Consider the following 22,887-nt stretch of genomic DNA (forward strand, 5'->3'; position numbering starts at 1 on the left):
GGACCCCTGATTTAAAAGAAAAGAAGACAAACGCTTGGATAAAATTTGTCCGTAGTTTATTAATCAGTCCAACTGTACATAATGCAGTGAGAGAGGGACACCAGACAATGATTAACATGGAGGATTACAACGATGCCAGTGCTATGGCAGCACCTGGAATACACCAACAATCAGCTGGACTGGAAATGATAGCCCTGCACAAGGAAACTGTTCAGGCCTCGATATGTACAGGCACCATACAGAGTGTGTGTGTGTATAAGTGTGTATGTGTGTGTGTGTGTGTGATTAAAAATATCTGTCTGGATGAAAAACACACAAAAATGATTTTCAGTTCCACAAATGTAAAAGGGTGCTCTCTCTCTTATCCTCTGAAATACTAATTCAGTTATTTTGATGATTTCTTTACTTGTCCATCCACAGTTTGAGTACACTGAAGCGAAATGAAAGGAGACATAGGAGTGGCCAAATACAAAAGATTAGCTGATTAGCAGAGGTTGTTTTTTTTTTTTCCTTTTGTAAAACCATGTCTACACCGATATCACTATTACCCATACTTTTGTGCAATATCTTTCTTTGCATAGTAAATAAAAGTTAAATGTTTTTTATTGTTGACATGCACCTATCTTTTGTAGCATATTTTCCTTGCAGATTTTGGGGACTCCCATATAGAATTATAAGCCCACTATAGTGATTTGCATGCAGCATTACCTGTAGAGCTGAACTTGATTTCTACTAAGAGTTTATGAGAGCAAAAAGGCTTAAGCCAGTATAGTGGGTGTTGATGAGGACTGTTAAGTGAGACCTGGCCGGACACGTGAGCGCCTGCATGGACAGACTTCATGCCCTCAGCATGAGAGGCACCACTGGCTGCAGACAGAGGGGAAAGTGCTCCGTGTGCAACAACATCCACATGTTCGGGTGATTGGTTCTTTGGCTTTTGAGTCAGTGTTGAAGATACTTCAAAAACAGGGGGCTAAATCGGATCACAGTCTGAATCTCTCCGGAAATGACGCGCTTCTCCTCGACACCACAGCTTTCTCTCTCTGTCTTCAAATCTGACTTTAGATTTTCTTCTCTAACCATTTTGGCCCAAATCCTAGTCTCAGTTTGTTTGTTTTTTATTTTAATAACATTACCAAAAACACCCGCTATACAAGATGTTAAGATAAAAAACAAAAGCATTTGATGTCCTTGGAAAATATGCTGTCAATTCCAACCCTGAACTCCTTAAATATGTACAGTGGTGTGTGCATGTGTGTATGTGTGTGTGTGCGCATTCACTACATGGCCTGCATTGCCCTTATAGGTCCTCACATGAAGTTCTGCTTCAACAGGAGCTTCAACAGGCTTGTCACTGGGTTTGGTTTTTAATGAGGCTCTCTCCTGCGCTTTTTTTCTGCTCTTTCTGTGTTTTTTTTTTCTTCTTTTTTATTTTTGCGGTATATTCATAGCTTTGGTAGCCATGCAGAGCCCCGCAGAGAGGGCTCTTCATGCCGGGCGCGGGCGGGTTGGGTGGGGGTCGGGCGGGCCAGCAAGCAGCAGGTTTTGTTTCGATTTTATTCATGCCAGGTGAGAGAGTGGTGTGGATTCCGCCTGAACGCCTGTGCACTGGCACTAAAGGATGGAAAGAGGAGCTCTGTCACTCTGGAGATCAGGGTGGAGGGGCGTGGGTGAGGTGTAGTTGAAAAAGGCTGCATTTATAATGTCACTACGATGGAAATTTGTTAAAATGTCCACTATGTCTTTTTCAAGTAAATCTAATGCCAAAGAATCAGCAGCAGTAAGTGCAGTCCAGCTGTCAGGTAGCCAACTAAGGAAGCCTTGGAGCAGTCCCTGTGTGATTGCCATCTTCTCCTTGGGTTAAATGGCTGTGGCATTGGGGTCATACCGCCGTTTCTTCACATTTCTTGATGAGGAGATAAGAAAAAGAAGTCAGCATCTGCTATAATTATATATGCAACGGAGCTAGTGCAACCTGGACAAGCAACCACGCTCTCTTAAGGAAATGCTGTTAGTTGCAGTTTATTATGTAAGGCTGTGTGCAAAATCCCATACTTACGTACTTTTTAGTAGTAGTAGTAGTAGTACTAGTAGTACGTGAGGATTGTTTGGTATAACACATTCTCAGTATGTATCCAATAGCATGCGAGGTACATACTATTTTGGGTAAGCGGGACAGTGAGCTGAAATCTAACATTGATAACTCTTGAACTTGAGTGTTTAAATACATGCTTTCACTCTGCTGTTAATAAAATTTCAGCAAAGGCACTGGAATGTATCCTAAGGTTTAAATGCTACTGTTTAAGTGATACATAGTATGGGATTTTAGACACAGTGTAAGTGTGCCTGATGAAAATGTTCCAAATGTGCACTTTTTGAGGGCTTCAGGATCAAACGCCGAGGACACTGAAGTGAGGACAGGCTGGTCCATGTTGGCCCGCTCAGCCTTGACTGCAAAGAGACAGTCAGAGGTATTTACAGTCACAAACCTGAGGTCTACAGTGTCAGCGATGAGAAAACATCACATCTGCTTTAAAGTTTTTGTAGTGCTGGCCAGATCTGAAATGAATAAATATGTTTAATTTTTGAAATCAAAGAACAATCAAGTCTAAGCCATATTACATCATTTTTAAGGTGTTACGAATATAAATATACTCTGTTGCCTTCTTGCAGATGTGCTGATCGGCTCCTTCGTGCAACATCAGTTTACAAGGTGAAGTGTAGGAGACACGTGTCATTACCGGTATTGATGGGAAACACATTAGTTCCACTCAAAACAACCATCTGGGAGGAAAGAGCTAACATAACGTGTACTCTACAGCGGAGAGGAGGAAAGAGGAGACGAGCACAGAAATAACGATCACAGCGGCGGCAGCAGCAACAGTAACTACTACCACAACAGTGGGACAACAATGAGTACAACAACAGGAGTGATGCATAACCTCCCCGTACTGTGGCTTGCTGTGGGGCTTCTATCACTCTGTCATGCACCTGTTCCAATAGTCGGCCAGTTGAAGGTGGCACTATTGCTGTGCGTGGTTCATGCAGTGCAATGCGCCGTGTCTGTACCGGGTCTGCGAAGCAGGCAGCAATGGCAGCTGGTGTGGGCGGGTCCGAGAGTCCTGCTCTGCTCTATGGCGGAGCTCAGCCATCCAGGTGGGTGTGGCCAGCCATGGCACAAAGGCTGCAGACAACAAAAAGGTCCTGGCTTCTCTCTCTCTGTGTGTCTGTGTGTGTTGTTCTCATAACTCCATTTAAAGCCTCGGCCTCAAAGAGCGACGGAGTGAGAAAAAAACATCATGGAAGTGATGAGAGCACGACAACCCTCGGACCAAATTGCTCAGGGTTCGTCTCAGCCTTTGTGCAATGAACTGACCTCCTCCAAATCAACAAGTCAACATGCAGAAATGTTTGGTTTCTTATTCTATTTTCTTTCTCTTTTTTTTGTTTTTTTTGCTGTTTTAGTGACAACCATGATGCTATCTGGCATGCTTTAGTGGCTGTAGGACCATATTTATTATTTAGTCCTTAGGTCTGTTTAGATTAGGATGCGTAACACCCCTGTTGCTCAAGACAGCAGGCTAATCAGCGGTGGGTAGATTTCCTAGCCATAGAGTGACACTGAATGGCCTAGTTTAAGATTTTAAAGGGGAGTAATTTCTGTAATACAAGTACAAACAAACTTTTTTAACCACTTAGCTGTTATAAAGTATTTGTCCCCTCTGTACTTTACTATGAAATGCATGTCAAACATTGAACTCTGCCCGTCTAATCAGTTTGAGGTTCTGCTACAGATGCACAGACACCCCCAGCGTTTCCCAAAGTCAAATTTACTCATACAGTATCAAACACCTGAACGCCTTCCACACCCATATGTGTTCTGCATGTCTCCTCGTCAGTGTGAGCCTAAGTGTAATAAGTGTAACATGTCCACCCTGGGATGCTGTATTCTGTAGCAGGAGCTCAAACCCTGGTGTCTAGAAGCAGCAGGGATGCTAGAGTTAGAGCAGGAGAGGCATGCGGCGTGTTGCTTACTTAAAGCCCCATCCAGTCCCCCCCAGCACTATGGCAGCCACAAGGATGGCTCCGGCGATGGAGCCTATTATTAGATTGGTGGCACTAGGACCTGTAAAGGGTTATGGGGAAAAAGACATGAGTTCCTATACTCATTTACTGTATTAATAACATTTAGCTATACAATGATGATTTCACATGGAACAGAAAACATACCATAAGTATACTATTACAATAAAATGACTGAGTTTGAGAATGCATTTTTTTGCATGCTTTTCAACCCCCTTTTAGTGTTATAAAGAGAATGTAATCAAGCAAACGCCCTGGAAATATTTACGTTTATCTGGTGTCAGTTGAGGTAGCGATTATCAGTGGTTTGTCTGTTAAGGTTGTGTAGACCCTGGGTATCCATCACTGTAAAGGTTTACAGGTGACATGTACGTGTGATCTGCAGTGTGAGCAGTACAAAATGTTTTTAGGGGTCCCAGTCACCACACAGCCTACCACTGACTGACAAGCCAGGTCACTAACTGGACACTTCTCAGGACTGTTTTCATCTAAATGCCCCACATGCCCCAGAAAGGAGAGGATCACAGGAGCAACCACATAACGACTAAGAATAAGAGAAAGGAGAGGAACTAGGGAGGGAAGAGGGAGGATGAAGAAAGAGGCTTGTAGTAATGGGGAACGACAGGAAGTGACAGGAGAAGGAGAGGAAGGAAGGAGGGAGGGAGGGAGGGAGGGGAGATCCATCAATCAATCACACGACACTGAAAACATCCAATCACATGACAATTATATGGTCATCACCAACACACAAGAAAACACAAAGCCACCGGGACGCACACACGGGCTCAGGCCGGCTCACGAGACCGCCCGCACACTGAGGCACCACTATGAGAGGAAGAGCTGTGAAAGGGTTAAAGATGCTTACTCTATTCCCCACCCTGTGCCTCCAAAAATCACCCCCAGGGCCAGAATGGTCCCTGCTACTGCCCCTATCAGCCTGTTAGTGGCCACGCTCACTGTGCAGAGGGGAAAAGGAGCATTATTACCACCCTGTCAAAAACAAATAGCAGGCTTCTGCTTCAGAGTCATGGATGAAGTGACCACTGCCCCGTAAGCCCCTCCCCCTGTGGTCAAAGCATCATCTTCAGAATCAGAGCAAACAAATCTTACACTGCTTTTACATTCTCCTACAATCAAAGCCTTTATGTTCCCCAGTAGACCTGTGAAACTCAGGAATGTGCGACTGACTCAGATCTAGCAGTGCGACTGAGAGCGACACTGTAATAACATTTACATTAAACATACGATCAATGTGAATCTGGGCTAAATTAAAAAAGGGTGGATATATTCATTTTTGGATGGCGGATGGCGGGAGTAGAAAGGTTGGAAACCGACCCTTGGGTTCTTCTTCTGGAGTGACATCGGGCTCTTTAGGCGGGTCAGGCATGCTACAGTCTGTCCCGGCCCAGGTGGTGTCACAGGTGCATGTGGCTTCATTGTTGCATACCTGTACACAGCAGACATACCGAGGTAAACAGAATGAAAGATGGAGTTTTTTTAAATTCCCCTCAAGGAACTTTTTCTCTTCCATTTTTCCCCAACATTATACAAAAAAATCTGGCATAGGTTTTGACGTATGATAGAAAAAACACAATAGCTCTGTTTTATTCAGCTCCAGTAATCCAAGCTGGTGTGAGCATCACAGAAAAGCATCACAGCGAGAAAAGTGCAGGATGGTGTAAAAAATGTATTTAATTTAGGCAAGCTGGTTTTCAGCTGACTGGCTTACTGGGACTCTTGAAGAAAATCAATCAACCGACGTGTAATTTCCCAGGCAGCTATAGCCCCCTGAGGAGAACTGGCTTGGGAAAAAAACTTCTTTAAGAAACACCTTAAGCTTCATTTATAGTGCTGAACTAAATCCCTGAAGAACCTAACGCTGCAGTTAGTTAACGCTTTGCATTTATACTGTGTGCACTGGTGTGTCTGCATTACTTCGTCGTCTCAAGTGAAACTCATCCAATCATGTTGGACTCTAAGATAATAAATACTGAACAATGGCTACATGGAACATTTTGAATTTGGAAAAATAGTAGCTACTGCATTAGTAATTAATAGCAAAATGCTATTATTGGAATCATAATCACATATTGTAACCATAGGAAGTTACATTTCTGGGAAGATGCACGTCTCACTGCAGTATAGAGCAAATCAAGCTATTATTATTGTTTTGTGTCTGTGTGTTTATTTTATCGTCAAAATAATATTTTCAAAAAAATTTGAGTTGCATTTAATTCAGGAAATATAAAGCATTGTATTTCCTGCAGAAAAGATTACGATTTTTGATTATTATGTATTTACATATTTTTAATTGTGGCAATTTCTACCACATCAGCTGAGAAATGATGCTGCACATGCCGGGCCACTCAGAAAGGAAGCACATTTAGAGTTTGAAACGACGGCTGGGATAGACTCGAGTTCAACCCTGAATGACCCTGAATTGCATAAGCCGTTAAGAAAATGGATAGATGGATGAAGAGAAGTATTTTATTTATTTTTATTTAAATACAGAATTCAAAGAGCTTTATTCTGCAACCTCTTCTTAAAAAAATCTAAATGAAGCCAGTTCGGCTTACTGGTATAAGAGGTATTTGACATTTCCATAAAAGGATAGAGGTTTTCCCCAGTTTCCAGTTTGTGTTGACACCTGAATAAAGGATTGCCAGTTGCATATTTCCCTTAAGCCTGAGGCTTTTGTTTGACTTTTTCTACTGAGAAAAAGAAAATCAACAACCCTGGGCATTTGAAATGCAATGAGCCTCCTTATTTCTCCTCATCCCTCCAGAGTGAGATTTAATAAACAAAGAGCAAATACTGGTGTTTGCTGAACAGAAACTCTAAGTTAGAGCATAAACAGCCTTTATCCATGACTCAGTAAGAACCCTTTTCATCAAAGGTGTTGGAAACGTTCTGCAGCCCTTACAAACAAATACTACACGCAGTCCATGCTTGCTAATCTTCTAAAAATGAGCGAACACCCTCTCAATTTGCCAGTGAGCAAAGAGTAGGTGTAGGTAAGTGTGTACAAATACTCACCCCATGGCCCGAGCACACATGTCCGTTAGGTCCAATGGGGCAGGTGCTCATGTTAAGTGACTGGATGGGCAGACACTTGCGGTCAAGGCACATCATTGACGGCCCACAGGGAGTCCCATCCTCCACGTAGCCTAAATCAGTTTCATCATCCAAAAGGACGTGGGCACCCCTGAGGAGAAGGATGGAGTAGAGGTGAGGAGTGTTGAAGTCTCCCAAAAAATAAAGCTACAGAAGAAACACTGCCTGTAGGCACCCATTTTAGAAAGAAATAGAAAAACTTCTAGTAACAGCTTGCGTTTTATGAGAAAATGGCCCATTGCGACACAAAAAATCCCCCAAATTTACTACAGAGTTTTTCTATTTATTTCCCACATGGGTAAAGAGCCCCCAGGCCCCAGGCATTATATTAAAGTAAATGTGTTTACGTGCACTGTATGACGTTCCCTTGGTGGTTGAAGGAGGTGGGGGTACTGTCTCCTTTCATGCTTCCAATGCGAGGGACACGCCCGACATTGGTACACAAAAGGAAACCACAGAACACGTCACTGTAAAAGAGAGAGATAAGCAACCAAAAATGTGTACAGATAACACTCTTCCACCTGTCTAACAATGTAATGTTCACCTCTGCACCACCAATTACCAAAATGCACCAAAAAGATCTATTCGTTTGGTTCAAAGCGACATCTGTAAAGATCTGAAGCCTCGTACTGATAACTTTGATTTGATCTGTTGCAGTCCATGTTTGGTCTTTAATATTAAGTGCAATTTTAAAGTCACACTGCTTACCTTTAAACATGTTTTACAAATACACTGCCTGGCCAAAAAGAAGTCGCCACCTGGATTTAACTAAGCTATTAAGTATAAGCCTTTCATTGGATAATTACTGCAGTGATTACTTAATGCAGCTGGCAACATGTCATTTAATTAACCCTAACTGATGCAGTGAACAAATAACCACATCACAGAACATTTCCCGTGATTGTGGAAAAGATTTTACTTTGTTTCAGAAGGTTATTGGTCTGTTCTACTGTCACCTTTATATTGTTAGAGACCCCACAGAACTACAGAGAAACCCCAACAATGAGACAACACCCTATGAGCAAGCACTTGGTGACAGTTGGAAGGAAAAAATCCCTTTTAACGGGAAGAAACCTCCAGTAGAAACCACAAGTAGGCGTGGGGGACTTGGATCCATGCCATGGGTGTGAGGGGAAAGAGAGAGCAGAGGGAGTTAGGACAAAAGGCACACTATGGGAGAGCTAGAATTTAAAATGAATTACTAATAATTAAATGCAATATCCTTCTATAAACACATGGAAACTGAAAAAGAAAGTGAGTGAAGGACATGGGACTCTCCCAGCAGTCTAAGATTACTGCAGCATACCCAAGGAATGGTTCAGAATCACCTGATCCAGCCTTAACTATACGCTTTATCAAAAGGAAAGTTTTAAGCCTTCTGTTATCTATCTGTTATCTTGACTTTTACCACCACATCCCAGTTAAAGAGAAAAGCCAGGAAGACTGAAGACATGTGTGCTGAGGTGGTTTCCCTGGAATCTGTTTTTAGTAATTGATCTGATTGGTAAAAATACATTTCTGGCATTTGATGGCAATTATCCATTTTAAACAGGGTCCTTTGGCGCCCTCTGTTGGATGGCTGTAAAACAACAACAACTGAGAAACCTGATGCTGAAATTCCACATAACAGGATTAACTTGTACAACATGTCTTTGGAATACCACAACAAAAATTTGGGGATCCTAAAGGATCTTGACAGTAAAACTTTCTCACCTATGCACAGCTGGCTGCTTGGTGCACAAAATGGGTGTAAATGTTGGCCGATCAGTTTAGAAAAGTTCAAAATATGCTTTCAGGCACTTTATTATTCAATGAATGTGCGACAGTGTTATTATTTTGTGCTCACTGTTTGCTACACTGGATCCATTTTTCTCCATCTTTTCCACAGTTGCCCTTCTCTGTGCCCTCCGTGTTCAGCTTCTCATAGCAGAACTTCTCCGAGCCTCCAGCCTCTAAAACAAAAAGAGAGGCGATGAGCTGCACGCTGCCTCTCCTCGTGCAGAACCCGTGCTCAAATTAACCCGAGAAGCATTAAACCTTACTTGATCCCCAGATGTATTTACACTGGTTCTCTCTGGTCTTACACTCTCCAGTGTAACAGCGACCCTGTAGATAGAGATTAATAAAATCAGAAAACTTTGAGCACATGTTGGCATTTATATTTTTTTAAATACCCATTTCTTACCTGGTTTACCTGGCAGATGTAACCATCTTGTTTATGAAGGTTTGGCGGGCACTGTAAAAATCACAAAGAGAACAACCTTTCTTTTTTAACAGCCAAATTTGTGTTCAACGTGCAAAAAAAATGAACAAATTAAAGCTATTTAAAGCTAAATAAACCATAAGCTCAACCTGTCCCGAGTCCCCAGAGCAGGTCTCTGAGATGTCACAGTCGTTCACAGCATAGCGGCAGCTGTAACCTCGTGGGTAGAACTGGCAAGAAAAGGAGAATAAAACAGCTTTAGATTTCGGAAATCAACTACTAGTTTTTCAGAGCTTTAAAAAGAAAGAACCAAGCTTGTACCAAGCATGTTTTATTGCAGCATGGTCCATCGCTGCAGTGTGCCCCATTGGCGAGGGAGCACTTCTTGCAGCATTCCTTTTGGCAGTCCTGAAAACAAAGGGAAATGAGCTTCAAGCATCTGAACAAAGAGAAGATGACAAATGGGCGTGCGTGACGTGGTGAAGTAAAAAGACCCTCACTGTTCTCAGTCCGCAGTCGCACTCCTCTCCCAGTTCTACAAATCCATTCCCACAATTTGCTGCCTCGAACAGCTGTCAGGAGAGGACAAGACGGTGTAAAAGGAGCACGTGTGCGTAAAAGTTTGACATGTTGAGACTCAGAAGGGGCGACTAACCTTGGTTGGCCTGTTGAACAAACAAGAACCTCCACCTTTCAGGAGGAACTCCTTGTAGTCTGAGATGCTGCATTTGGAGAATTTTTGTGGGTGTTGGACTCTGCAGAGAGAAGACAAAGATATTTATAAGTTTGTCCAACCAAACAGGATACAGTCAAAAAAATATGCCTAAAATGTTGACTTCAAGTAATCTGAATGCATGCAAATTTGACAAAAGTCCATTTTCATTAGATATCTCAAAATTTCAGCTTACTGACTAAAACGTATCACTAAGTTTAAAATCTTGAAATAATAACCTGAAATTTTGACCAATGGAAGTCGCAGAAACAAGCTTCCGTGGAAAGATGACCCTGCAACTATTATTACTGTGTTCTCAGTTGCAAGTTTCAAGTTAAATTGAATACAACATGATTTAAATTGTGGTGTCAAACAGAGGCGTGTAGAATGATAAAGCTGGGTATGCTTCTGGTCACGGACAAGTCACTATCGTAACAGCATGCTTTGTCCCTCAGTTTTTGAGTCAGAGCCACTTATTGCTCATCCTGTCCAGTTTCAAAACAACAAGATGGTGACGGCAAAATCCTCTCTAGGAACATAACTAACCAATGGGGGACACCCTGGTGACTACAGCTACCTTTTATATACCCAATCCTACTTTAGCTAAAAGAGTTGCTTATTATTCACAAAACAGCATGCCGAAATTACAGTAGGTGCAACTTATTCATTTTCTTACTTGTGTACTGACTGACTAGGTGGTTAAAAACTGTGTAACTGTATTAAACAGTCGCTCAGAGTTAGTTAATAACAAGCAACAAGGAAAAAAGCTGAACGAGTACTGATTACTACATTACTGAGTGCACACAAACGAGCATTTGTAATTGCTCCGCCATGTGAATGAATGACTGTGTATGTGTGTTTCTCGGGGGTATGTTGGATCTTACCCAGTATCCTCCATTATGCAGCCAGCCCACTGGCTAGTACAGCCGCATTCCTCTGCAAAACAGGGCAGAAAGTGTAGAAACACCAGAGAAAGAGGAACGGACAGAGTAAGAAAAGATAGCATCCACAACTTTCATTTGAAATAAAGACTTAGAGTAGACAAAGTAAGCATGTTAGCATAATTTTTTTTGTTTTGTTGTAATTTCAAAGAAAAGCAGTCTTAATCCGTGGATTTAACTCCTGATATCCAGCTTTCTGCTGAATAATGAAGAATCCTTTCACTTTATTTTACACTGACATTCTCCTAGGCAGCTTTGGGGCCACAAATAGACTTTTGCTGATGGCTAGCATTTTTTCCAGCTTGTAGTTTCTAACCTGGCAGCTGCCTCATTAAGCATGGCGATCTCAAATCTGATGGCATAAATTCTTTCTCAAACGGACATTTTCTGGTCTACTTTTCTCAAATACAGTCAGTCCACCGACGGTGACTTCTGGCAACAGGGTTGCAAAGAGACTTTTTGTTTTAGAGGAGGCCTGTGAATGACATCTAAAATATCAGTCAAGACTTTCAAAAAAATGCATTGTATCCTGTATTTAAACAGTTAAATGCCAATAGTAACAGAATAGTGAAATGTGAAAGTTCACTTAACACAAAACACTTCCTTCTTAGACCTAAAGAGTTGAGAGCAGAAGTATTTGTGGTGCTCAAAGTACTAAAAATACAATTTCGAGAAAGAAAAACACCTACATTTCTGCTACTTCTCCAATTTCCAGATGTGAGATTACATCCAGTTAGCAGTCTTAAATAAAGTGCATTTAAACACCTGCCTTCAAAACATTTTCTCTACTCTACAAACAACTTTAGCCGTGCAGCAAAAGCATTTCAGTTTTGTGTGTATGTCTGTTTTAAGAGTGAAAAATGTTCCCATCCTGACCTTAATTCAAGCAAAGCTGGATAATGTTAGAGAGGCATCTGAAACCAGTGTAGGGATCACAGGGTCTTCAATAAAACACCAAATGTATCATAACTGACAGGTGCATTTTTGAGACCGCTACATAAAAACAGTTATTTACTATGTGCCATGAACTTTGTGACTTTAGCCTGCCATGCCTATCGTGCTTATAGCAGCTGTGTGTTAAGAAAAAGTGTTTCATGTTTACTTCTCTTGGATGCCGGATCCCACTGGATGCCCAGGTTCTGTGCCAGGCTCTGGGAAAGAGACACTACCATGGACGAGGTGGTGCCGTACTGTTGGCACAACAGTGACAACATATTATTCACCGCATAATCACACTGCGATACGTCCACAGAGCAATGCTGGATGTGTGACAGTAAATCTGACCTCATTGACGCCTACTCCACGGCTCACAGAACACATGCCTCCAAAGTACGCAGTGCTGCTTCTGCGGTAGTGGAAGGTGGCGTTTCTGCAAGAATGATGGAGATGAAGAATAAGACGGAAGATATAAATAGCACAAAGCAGGTAAGAACACAGCAGTGCTGCTTTAGTTACAGGCAGGCAAACAAAGCGTACTTCCATCAGAGCAAAACCAGAACAACAGAGACCATCCATCCCAAACGATCTGTTCAGCTCCCGAAGGGTGAACTTACGAGAGTAGCTGCACAGAATCGGCATGGTGCTTGATGCTTTGCTGCCGGTACTTGGAGAAATCACGCAGCAGTTCCAGCGGCTTCACACTTATGGGGATGTGATCCCTGTCTGTCCAAATCTCCACAGCAACAAGCACCACACGTGTATGGAGTTGCTCTTTGAAGATCTGCCGTCGGAAGCAATGAATAGAAGCAGTAAAGGAAAAAAAACACAACAAAACGTGTGAGATAGAGGCAGAGAGCGACAGCAAAGGAAGCGGAGGACGGATGTAGAATAATGGGAGCGGGGAGGAATACAGGGGAGTGTTTACACACATACAAAGAACACAGACAGACAAGGATAACACTGATGTTTAGCCATGATGTTTGCCCATTATTTTTGGAGTTTTGAATTCTTAGTTATCTATCTGAGTTTGGGTGTCTGTTTTGCTTTCTCTGTTATTCTAGTGTTTGAAGTTTTGATTCTTATCTGTGGCATGATGAGTTTTGGATTCCTGATTTGATCCTTTGCAGTATTACTGAAGATATGTTTCTTATGCTTAGATAAAATTAAAACAGAAGCCTGTTCTAGTCAAATGTGTACGTTTTTTATGCTTCCTTGTATTCCAGTTGCTGTCTTGAGGTATTGTAGCTCAAGACTAACCAGAGTGAGTTTCTTGTCTGTGTTTAGTATTTATCTTTTGAGTTATTTCCTGTTTTACTCTGTCAGTTGTCTCTTGTGTCTTGCTTTGACTTTTACTTCCTCCCCTGTGATTATCTTGTACCTTCACCCATGTTTCATTTGTCTCCTGCTCCCAGTTTGCCCTCAGGTTGTTTATATACACTCACTACAAACTGCATTTAAATGTTTAATTCTCCGGGCATAGATTCAACTAGATGCTGGAAACATTCCTCAGCAAATCTGGTCCATATTGATGTGACAGCCTCCCTCAGTTGTTGCAGATTTGTCAGCTGCACAATAATGATGTGACTCTTCCATTGCATCCCAAACGTGCCAAAGTTTTAGCAGCACTGTCACTTAAATAACCCCTTTTCCCCATTCTGACAGTCAATGTAAGTTTCCGCAGGTCATCTTGACACCTCTACATGCCTCCATACACTGAGTTGCTGCCATGTAATTGGCCGATTCAATGGTTGGGCTAATGAGCAGCTATTGAACAGCTGTACCTAACAAAGTGTCTAGTGACTGTATACTGCCTTTCTTTCAATTAGTCTTTGTCTTCCCTGGATGTGTGCTTGCTGTTTACCCCGGTTCTCTGTGGTTTCCTTGTTTTAGTTATTGATCTACGACGTCAACAAAATAAAAGGTTTGCTTTGCATTATTTTGTCTGCCTGGAGTCGTGCATTTTAGTCCTGTGACAGTCCTGTGACAATGTTTACCATTGTAGTTTAAGCATCAAATGCAAATTACACACGAGGGTGAATGAAATGTTAAACATTTTGCAGATAGTGAGCACTGAACAAAATCAAATCTTATCCAGCTTGCGATGCCAGAGAAGTCATGTGCTAGACCGCAGGTGTCGAACTCCAGACCTCGAGGGCCGGTGTCCTGCAGGTTTCAGATGTGCCGTTGATCCAACACAGCTGATTTAAATGTCTAAATTACCTCCTCAACATGTCTGGAAGTTCTCCAGAGGCCTGGTAATGAACTAGTCATGTGATTCAGTTGTGTTGACCCAGGGTGAGATCTAAAACCTGCAGAACTCCAGGCCTCAAGGGCCGGCCCTTGAGGCCTGGAATTCGACACCCCTGGGCTAGACTGTGAGTATGTTGGTGCTGATTTGGTGATAATAGTAGCTGAGTGAAGTTAGACCTGCTGATGGCAAAACATTAAAAGTCAACTGTTATTAAGTACAGTAGGAGACGTTGCCGAACTTCTAGTAGGTCTTCTACAGATGATATTCTAAAAGAGGTTTCCAAAAAAAGCACACACTCCAGTTTGCTCAAAGGATAAGTAAAAAGCTTACTCACACTATCCACAAGATTAACTACTGACTTGGCAAAGTTCCTCGTGTGCTGCTTGTTCCTGTGTCGTTTAAACTGCAAACAGAGAGGGGGAGGGAAAAATAGCACACAGTGATGTATAGTGTGTAACGTTCGGTGACGCTTGCTGCTCCCTCTTCTGGGAGGGAGTCGGCCCAGGTCTGGAATATTAAAGAGTATCCTTTTGTCCATGATAAAATACCAGCCACATAGCATCAAATGAGGAAAAAAGGAGAGATTTTTACGCACCATACTGTGGTCACTGACAATCATGACTTCTAAATACTTCATCTCCTCAAATACGCTGCGAGGCATCTGCAAAACAAAACAACAATGACCAGGCAGCTTCAAACGTATAATTTGGAGTATCACCACAAGTCTGACCTTGTAAACGTCTGTGGGTGTTTTTATTGTAAACTGTGAAACGCAGCCGGGGTGAGTGCACTAAAGTCATTGCATTACTTCAGAGAGAGGTGAGATCAGAGACTTACTGCTCGCTTTTTCCTGCGCCTCAGCCAGGACAGTTCATCCAGCTCGGAGAAGAGCTGCTCCTCCTCTTCCTCTGCAAATAAGCACAAGGAAAGAGTGACACCTCTACAGACTCAAGTGTTTACATCCCTGTAGCCTTGTTTTGAAAGAAATCAGTTATGCATGTGACATTTTCCCAGAAATTTCCACAGCGTGTCTCAAAATTTCCTATGAAATGCAAAAAGACGAGTGAAGACGGGGAACTTGGCAAAACGGCAGCGAGGCAAGTGCTTGTGATCCAAGGAAAGTGATATACATTTGGTCCATTTGGCAACTATAACACTAAAATCCAATCCAGTTTGTTTTAAAGGTCTCTTCTGGGGTGACAGCCTATCTGGACCTTCCTGTCCTTGCTTTGTGTCTGAAGACAGGGATGATAATGTCAGGTTTAGGAAGTCAAAAGAGGTGTGGTGCTGGTCAGAGGGGAAGGACTGATAAAGACAGTTATGTGAAAAGGTTAATGACAAGCATCGAAACCTTACCCTGCTCCACTGAATCATCATCCCACAAAGAAGAGGCTGCTCTTCTTAGTTTGTGAGGCCTAGCAGCTGTATCCTGTAGGAGTCAGGCAAACAAATCGGTGAAAAAAAAGGGAGGGTGACTTGTACAAGCAGGCAGAGCAAATGAACAAACATTCAGCAAATGAAAAAAATAAGTTTAAACACTAACACGTAATTTATCAAGGATTTACAAAAGTAAATGCAGGACTAAATAATTACACAAATAAAAATGTTTGGCGCTGAATGCCTGCTGCACATCTTTTCTGACGTTTAGCTGCTGTTATGTATCAGAGTGAGTACTCTTGAGTTGCTGATTTCAAGAGCACGAGGTGTTCCAGTTTTATAAAGAACAAGAGCACTTATGTTTGCATGTAAAGGGGAGGAAACTATTTTTCCCACCAACAATGCAGTCAAATCCACTTGTAGTAGCAGGAAAAGGAACATTTCTAGCAGTGCACAAACATGTAGACCGTCAATGCTAGAAAACAGATACTGCGCAATCAAAAGCATGTCCGACAGATTATTACAACAAGAAGAAAGTGCTGGCAATCTCTAAACATCCCAGCACTCGTGATTTTTTTGGCCACAGATTCCCATTAGCACCTAAAGTTCCTCTTTCACTATAACTATGATATAATTATGACTATTGGTCAGAGGGCCCGGTGGCGCCAGTGTCCGGCAGCCTCGCCTCTGCCAGTGCGCCCCAGGGCAGCTGTGGCTACAATGTAGCTTGCCATCACCAGTGTGTGAATGTGTGTGTGAATGGGTGGATGACTGGTTGTGTAAAGCGCTTTGGGGTCCTTAGGGACTAAGTAAAGCGCTATATACAAATACAGGCCATTTACCATAACAGGAAGAACTGGTGTGGGCCAGAGCCATCACTGAATAGTCATCCGGGACTAGAAAACCACCCTAACCTTAACCAGCTTTCTACTATGGCTTGACAAATAGGAATTATGATGATTAACATACAATAAAAATGCAGATTATTTGTCTTTTGCTATAGCCATATGTAAAAAAAACATAAGGTCATGTTAATCCCATGTAGGAAATGACCGTTTCCTTTGAAAACAGGATGATCCTGGTAGGATATCCTTGCCTGAGAACAAAAAGGAGTAACAGCATAAAACATGTGTTTCCATCCAAGGTGAGGATGTTTGTTTGATCGCAGTGTGCGTGTCTGCTAAAGGAATAACTTACACTTGAATGATTCTGTTGTAAGGGCTCAATTAGATACACATGGACTCCATCGTCAAACATCCCACTGCCAGGCAGAGGGAGAATAAAAGGGAGAGACACACCAGTCAATACCGAGTCAATAGGAGCTAAGCAGCAGAGATGAGTACATCCAGAGATATTCTGAGCGCGGCGAGGATTTCACAAAAAAAAAAAATCTGATGTTCACTTACTGCAAACCGTTACAGGTAGATAAGGCTGCGTGGGAGTTATCGTTCCCTCTCACCTGGCCGTGGTAGTAACAGTGCTCACCGCCCTGAGAGAAGAAGACACAGTACTAAGGCAGCATCAGCGCTAGCATAACGCACAGAGTTGTGTGTACACCGTCGTGGCGCTGTGTAAAGCTGTCAGTGTGTTTGAATTTTCCAGCAGTCCCAAAAGGGTAACAGCTTGTGTCACAGATGTCAGTTTTGGCTTATTTGCAGCTCACTCCTGCAGGGGGGCTCAATCTATGCTGGTTAAAAGGGGAAGTTAATACACTGCAAGGTGGGTGCCGACACTGTTTGTGACTCAGCCCTCAGACCACGGGTGAGCGCAGGACCCCGTTTCCCTCTGTCTCTCTCTTTTCCTCTCCCTCACACACACTTCACCCATCCCGTCCTGCACTGATACTGCAGAGTGCTTTCTCTCCCTCATCATGTGACCAGAGCTCCAGCAGGAGGCTGCAGGGGAGCAAAACCCTGCTGATTCAGCTACAGCATGCCCAACCCAGCTCTCTGCCTGAATCAGCAGCAGGAGAAAACAGCTCTCATCTCCATCTCACTAGCTTACATCCTCATCTATCTATCTGTCTATCTGTCTATCTATCTATCTATCTATCTATCTATCTATCTGTCTGTCTATCTATCTATCTATCTATCTATCTATCTATCTATCTATCTATCTATCTATCTATCTATCTATCTCTGTGCAAGGTCAAAGCAGCATACGCATGGCCCACCACAGCAAAATAACTGAGAAATGTGTCTACTTAAACATTACCTTTGATATAACAGGTTTCTCTCCTTCATAGTGGATCTCAACATAATCTGAAGACAGCAAGTCACTGAAGAAAACAGAGACTGCAGTTAGTAACAGGAGGAGTTGCCAGGAGGAGTAAAAGGAGGTGATGCAGTGAAAAAAACATGCAGGAGTCTGTCTGTCTCGTTTTGCTTTCTCTGACTCACATATTGTGGTTTGAAAACTAGTGGTGAGAGAGCAGTGCTTTGGTTGGCGTTTAAACACGAACAGTCATCACCGCCGGGCCCGCATTTGGCTGCACAAACACTCCCCTGGCATCTCAAAAGTGCAGTGGAGATGTTAAATGTTGTCTGCCCTCAGGAAAAATTACTATGCAGGTAACCTGGGGATGACTAACTAGCCCGGCAGAAGATGCACAAAATAAAACTGGATTTGATAAAAAATCTCTCAAAAGCACCCTGAGAACAGAACAGAACAGAAGCAAATTATATCATATGAAGCTACCTGCTTCTGCATCAGATTTGCCCAAATCAAACTGAACGGAAAAGCCTAATGCGATAAATTATCCTAAGGCCTCAACCTCACCTTGAACACAACAATTCTCTCAGCAGCTCCCTGAGTCAGCGTCCCTCACGCGCTCGGTCTGCTAGCTGACTTCAAGAGATAATTTCTGCCACAATGGCGCTTTTTTTTTTCTGAGTAACCTTGCAAAACGGAAACATCCCTCCTCTCTGAACATATAGCTGTGCTGCAGCAAGAAAAAAAAAGGATGGAAATAGTGGCTCTGTATTGTGACACCAGCAGTGTGACCATTTTTTTGAGTGATGCGTTGGAGCATGTGAACAGGAAGTGCACCATTACGAGAGGAGAGCCAAGGCGCGAGCAGTCTCTGAGAGATTCCTGAGTGAAGGGCTATTTATAGCTTGACAGATGAGAAGAGTGGGCCACACCAGAGTGTATCGGTGTTTGAACGGCTGTGTGTGCATAAGTGTGTGGTTGGCTCTCTGGCTGGCTGGTAACATAGCTGAGTGTGGAAAGGTAAAGCGCCGGAGCGTGAGCATCTTGAGGTGTGTCTGTTTAAATGTCTATGCGCCACGGTTGCGTGTGGAGACCATGAGGAGGGAGTTCTGCCCCAAGGTCTCTTGGTTCACAGGAGACGGAGCGCCACAATGCAGCAGGAGAGGCAGCAGCACATGAAAGGCACAAAGAGGTAAAGGAGAGAGAACGGACCAAAGAGCTGCAGGAGGTTCTCACGTCTGGCGCCAGATCAAATGTAACTCTAAAATCCTGTAGCAGCACATGACACAGTCATGCTGTTCATGCAAGGCAATAATCTGCTCTGAGGCTTAATATATGGAGATGCTATTAAGTATTCAGAAAGACGGCAAAGGAAGAAAATCTCCCAGACAAAGTCGCCATTGTGGCCACTGTCGATTTAACTAACGCATTTCAAAAACATCCAGATTCTTTAAAAGTAAGACTTGTATTAGTTTCTGTAAATCATCTTTTTAGTTGCTTACAATTCCAGGTACGGTAAGAGGTGAGCAGATAAAGCAGCACCCACTAGCAGGGTGCAGACCTATCTATATTTAGATCAGTGCTGCTGCAGCTACAACACTAAGCAGAATTCAAACCCCTGTTCTTGCACAAAAAAAGCATCTAGTCGAGAACCTACAAGCAAACAGCTGGGAATCAAGGTCACACGTGCAGGCCTCTTCACTGCTGCTGAGATTTTCCTGTTGTACTATGTGGTGATTCCTGAACGGAGTGACAGGCTTTTCTGTCACTTGACATGATGCATGCGATACAAGAAGCGATGTATTTTTCATTTCAGCTAAACCTCACGGGAAATGTTCAACTTAAAACGAAGATAGCAGTGACAGACACTCTGAAGATATCCCAGCGCCGATATGTGATCTCCAAAACCGCAGACTGCAGAAGATTTCTGAACTTGTACATTTGGGCAATAAAACAAATACTAATTGCTCCATACTGCTGCACTGCCTACAAGTCTTTATCAGCCTTGACGTGGGCACTCACATGATACGCAAACCACTATGAAGCCAAAGCTCCAACATTTCCTTCATTATAGCTGAAGTAACAACTGTGTAAAGTCATTTCAAAGCGTGTTTACAGGATCTTAAGTTTATGGCACATCCTCTGTGATCTCAGCAAGCCACAGGCACAAGCTGAATATCCAACCACATGATAAGAAAACATAAAAGTAACTACGTCCTACAGGAATTTTTCACATGTACGCCAGGCTTCTTTATACAGGGAGTGAATCAATAGATGCAGAACACAGAGCAGCCGTCTCCATCCTCATTTTGATGCAAGCTTATTAAATCCTCATTAAATATAGAGATGTTGGTTATCCAAAATCCTTCATATAAAACTAGTCTGGCTGCTGAGCTGACGTCGCTCTTAGCACTTAGCAACCAACGTGCTGACCCACAGTTTCCCTGATTACATTATCTTCAATTGATGCTGCATTAAGCTCTGTTCTGACACATTATATATATCATTTACAAACAAGAGTCAGCTACTCGACGTGGTTCATCGCTTCGTATCATAGTCTGAGTCGACTTTCAGTTCACTGAACGTCTGCTCTGTGCTGTCATGATAGAAATACAAGTGTAGTGCACTTATGCATGTTCTCTTTGAGTCCTACACTGGTCTTTATATTTTGTATCTTTCTGATGACAACAATTTCATTATATTTATTATTATTGTGGTACACCAAAATCTGCAACAAGCAGATTTATATTTAAATTAGTAAAGGATTTAAAACAGGAAATAAGAGTTATCTTAATTGTATCCTATACAGCACTACGTATTATAGAGTGAAGAGTGTCTATGATAGGCTATATGGATGCTGGTCACAAGGCCAGCATGATACAAGATACTGAAATTCTATTGTTTCCATCTATTTAGTCATTTTTGTTGAGATGACCTTGAGAACAAATACTCTTTGACATGTTCTTATCATCTGGTGTCATTTCCCATAAAGGGCTGTGATGCGTCTTTGTCTCATGCTAGATTAGTACTCAGACAGCCTGGTGGTGAGATTTTGGGGAAAAAACAAGGACAGGGAGATAAACAAAATCCTTACACATCTCTGAGTTTCACAGAAAAAAAAGCCCACAATCAATAACACTAACCAATTTAAGTGAAATAAATCGCTGTGGTTAAATTAGATTAGGAGAACTTACTTGTTAAGAGACAGATCTAGAACAAATCTGGAGCCAAATGCCTCTAACTGGAAACTAACTTGGGCTAGGTGGACTGCCTGTAGAAGAGAAAAAGAGTAGTCACTGCAGATAATGGTAGCTTGCAAAACAAATAAGATTATAGCAGCGTCTCACTGAGCCAAAATCCTCCAGGGTCTGCCTTCAACTTCATTTACAGCACAATGCACAAAGAACAGATGTGCTGTATCAATGACGGATGTTAATGTACAGTGGGTTGACGGGAAGAAGTGCTTCTTTCAGCACACTTGCTTTGGCATCACTCCAGTTGCTAAAGAAACACGTAAACTATGCTAAGTGGGTCTATTTTGACTACTATCTTAGCTTTGACTGATTCTGCACAGCAAACTGACATGAAATACTGGGATCAGACCAAACAACGCATTATCATGTACTACAACCTTTGACCACACATCTTGCAAACTTTTTGCACAATCAAGGCTATGCAAGCATTAATCATCTTCATCCACCCCTCTTCCACATACCTGGCCCTCTGAAGCTTGGTTCTTAGCATGGGTGTTCAGGTCATGGTAGGTACTCTCAGAGTCCTCGTTTAGGTAGTAGATCAACCGAGAGGGGTAGGTGATCACATGCTCTACTGCATGGTGTGTTGTGTTGTCTGTGGTGGGTGCTGCAGTTGCCTGTTGCTTCAGCAGAGCCGACACTGCGTCCCTCTCAACCTTGTCCTCTACTCCTTGAACCTCTGCAAGGGATTTTTTACAGCACAGATACATATATATGTTTTTTAAAACTACAGATATGCACAAAGCCAGGTATCATCTATAATTCATTAAACACAATTGTTACACTGAGGCAAGTGGCTTTAGCTTTATGCCAATTTTATGACACAGTTCATCTGCAGTGATTACATGCAGCAGTATACTCAAAAACTAATAGCCACCACCAATTACACTGATTTGGAACACAGACTATAAACTGCCTCATTTAAATAAAAACCACTTTTGATACGGTTATTGCCAAAGTAAAAACTGCACCAGATAAATACTGTTCTCATTTAATCCGGGGTGCCTGGATAATATCACGCACTTGAACAAACACAGAGCCTGTGTGTTAGACTTAATTCAAGCGTAGTAAATATCCATAACAGTGATCATTGTGTTTTTACTAGCTGAACAAAAGATGCTGAGATGCTGTAGTCTGCCCTCATGCAGCATCACGCTAAAGACGCAGCGTATTAAATACAATAATTCCCGGTGGCTTCCGAGGAACGCTGTTATAGATCCAAAGCACATCACCAAACAATATTTCAGCACAAAGCACAGAGTGGTAAGCGTACGCGATCACATTAAAGTGACAAAAAAGCCAGCAGGCTGTGGCAGTACCTACCGAGTGAAGCTAGTGATGGATGAAGCCAAGGCAAAAGGATGCTGACGAGCAAAGTGGCCAGAAATATCAAATGCATGATTCATATTTGATAACTGAAATATCTCAATATCAACACATCAACGCAGTTAATTGCTCGCGGCCCATCGTGGCGGGGGAGGTGCCGTGGAGGGGGGATCTCTTCATGGATGCAGGAGACACCGGGTTTTACTGCTGCAGTAGCGGAAGAGGAGGAGGAGGAGGAAGCGGAGAGAGGAGGGGTGGGGGGCTGAAAGAAGGCGGTGGCCAGGAGGCAGCTACTGGAAGTCTACCAGCAGGTTGCTGCTCCTCCTTGATGAGCTCAAATGTCCTTTCTCACCACAGACACAACTAAGTGAGAAAGGACATTGCCACTGATATAATATAATATAATATAATATAATATAATATAATATAATATAATAACATAGTAGTTACATTATGTAGGCACTTGCCACTGTAAA

At 42.5% G+C, this 22,887-nt stretch overlaps 1 protein-coding gene across 6 annotated transcripts; it reads right to left on the reverse strand.

Annotated features, from left to right (window-relative positions):
* Positions 1 to 39: 39 nt before the first annotated feature.
* On the reverse strand, positions 40 to 22,608 carry LOC120717438 (disintegrin and metalloproteinase domain-containing protein 23-like). Of its 6 annotated transcripts, XR_005692194.1 has the most exons (27): positions 22,409 to 22,607; positions 21,547 to 21,764; positions 21,026 to 21,102; positions 17,835 to 17,898; positions 17,027 to 17,109; positions 16,818 to 16,881; positions 15,600 to 15,672; positions 15,081 to 15,151; positions 14,839 to 14,904; positions 14,578 to 14,646; positions 12,607 to 12,773; positions 12,338 to 12,422; positions 12,156 to 12,243; positions 10,997 to 11,048; positions 10,056 to 10,155; positions 9,901 to 9,972; positions 9,722 to 9,808; positions 9,550 to 9,630; positions 9,383 to 9,433; positions 9,240 to 9,303; positions 9,044 to 9,149; positions 7,545 to 7,664; positions 7,120 to 7,288; positions 5,419 to 5,530; positions 4,949 to 5,039; positions 3,070 to 4,126; positions 40 to 1,906 (listed from the first exon to the last, which is right to left on the reverse strand). XR_005692194.1 is itself a non-coding variant. In XM_040005440.1 (26 exons), exons 1-26 carry the CDS (start codon positions 22,482 to 22,484, stop codon positions 1,861 to 1,863), a joined length of 2,352 nt encoding a protein of 783 aa, XP_039861374.1. In that variant the 5' UTR covers positions 22,485 to 22,608; the 3' UTR covers positions 40 to 1,860. The 6 variants fall into 6 exon arrangements, 4 of the variants coding, with proteins under 4 accessions (XP_039861374.1, XP_039861373.1, XP_039861375.1 ...); XM_040005440.1 differs by lacking the exon at positions 3,070 to 4,126 and having other exon boundaries at positions 22,409 to 22,608; XM_040005439.1 differs by lacking the exon at positions 4,949 to 5,039 and having other exon boundaries at positions 4,036 to 4,126.
* Positions 22,609 to 22,887: the final 279 nt, after the last annotated feature.

Source organism: Simochromis diagramma, unplaced genomic scaffold, assembly GCF_900408965.1.
Source record: "Simochromis diagramma unplaced genomic scaffold, fSimDia1.1 OVJJ01000501.1, whole genome shotgun sequence".
NCBI lineage: Eukaryota > Metazoa > Chordata > Actinopteri > Cichliformes > Cichlidae > Simochromis > Simochromis diagramma.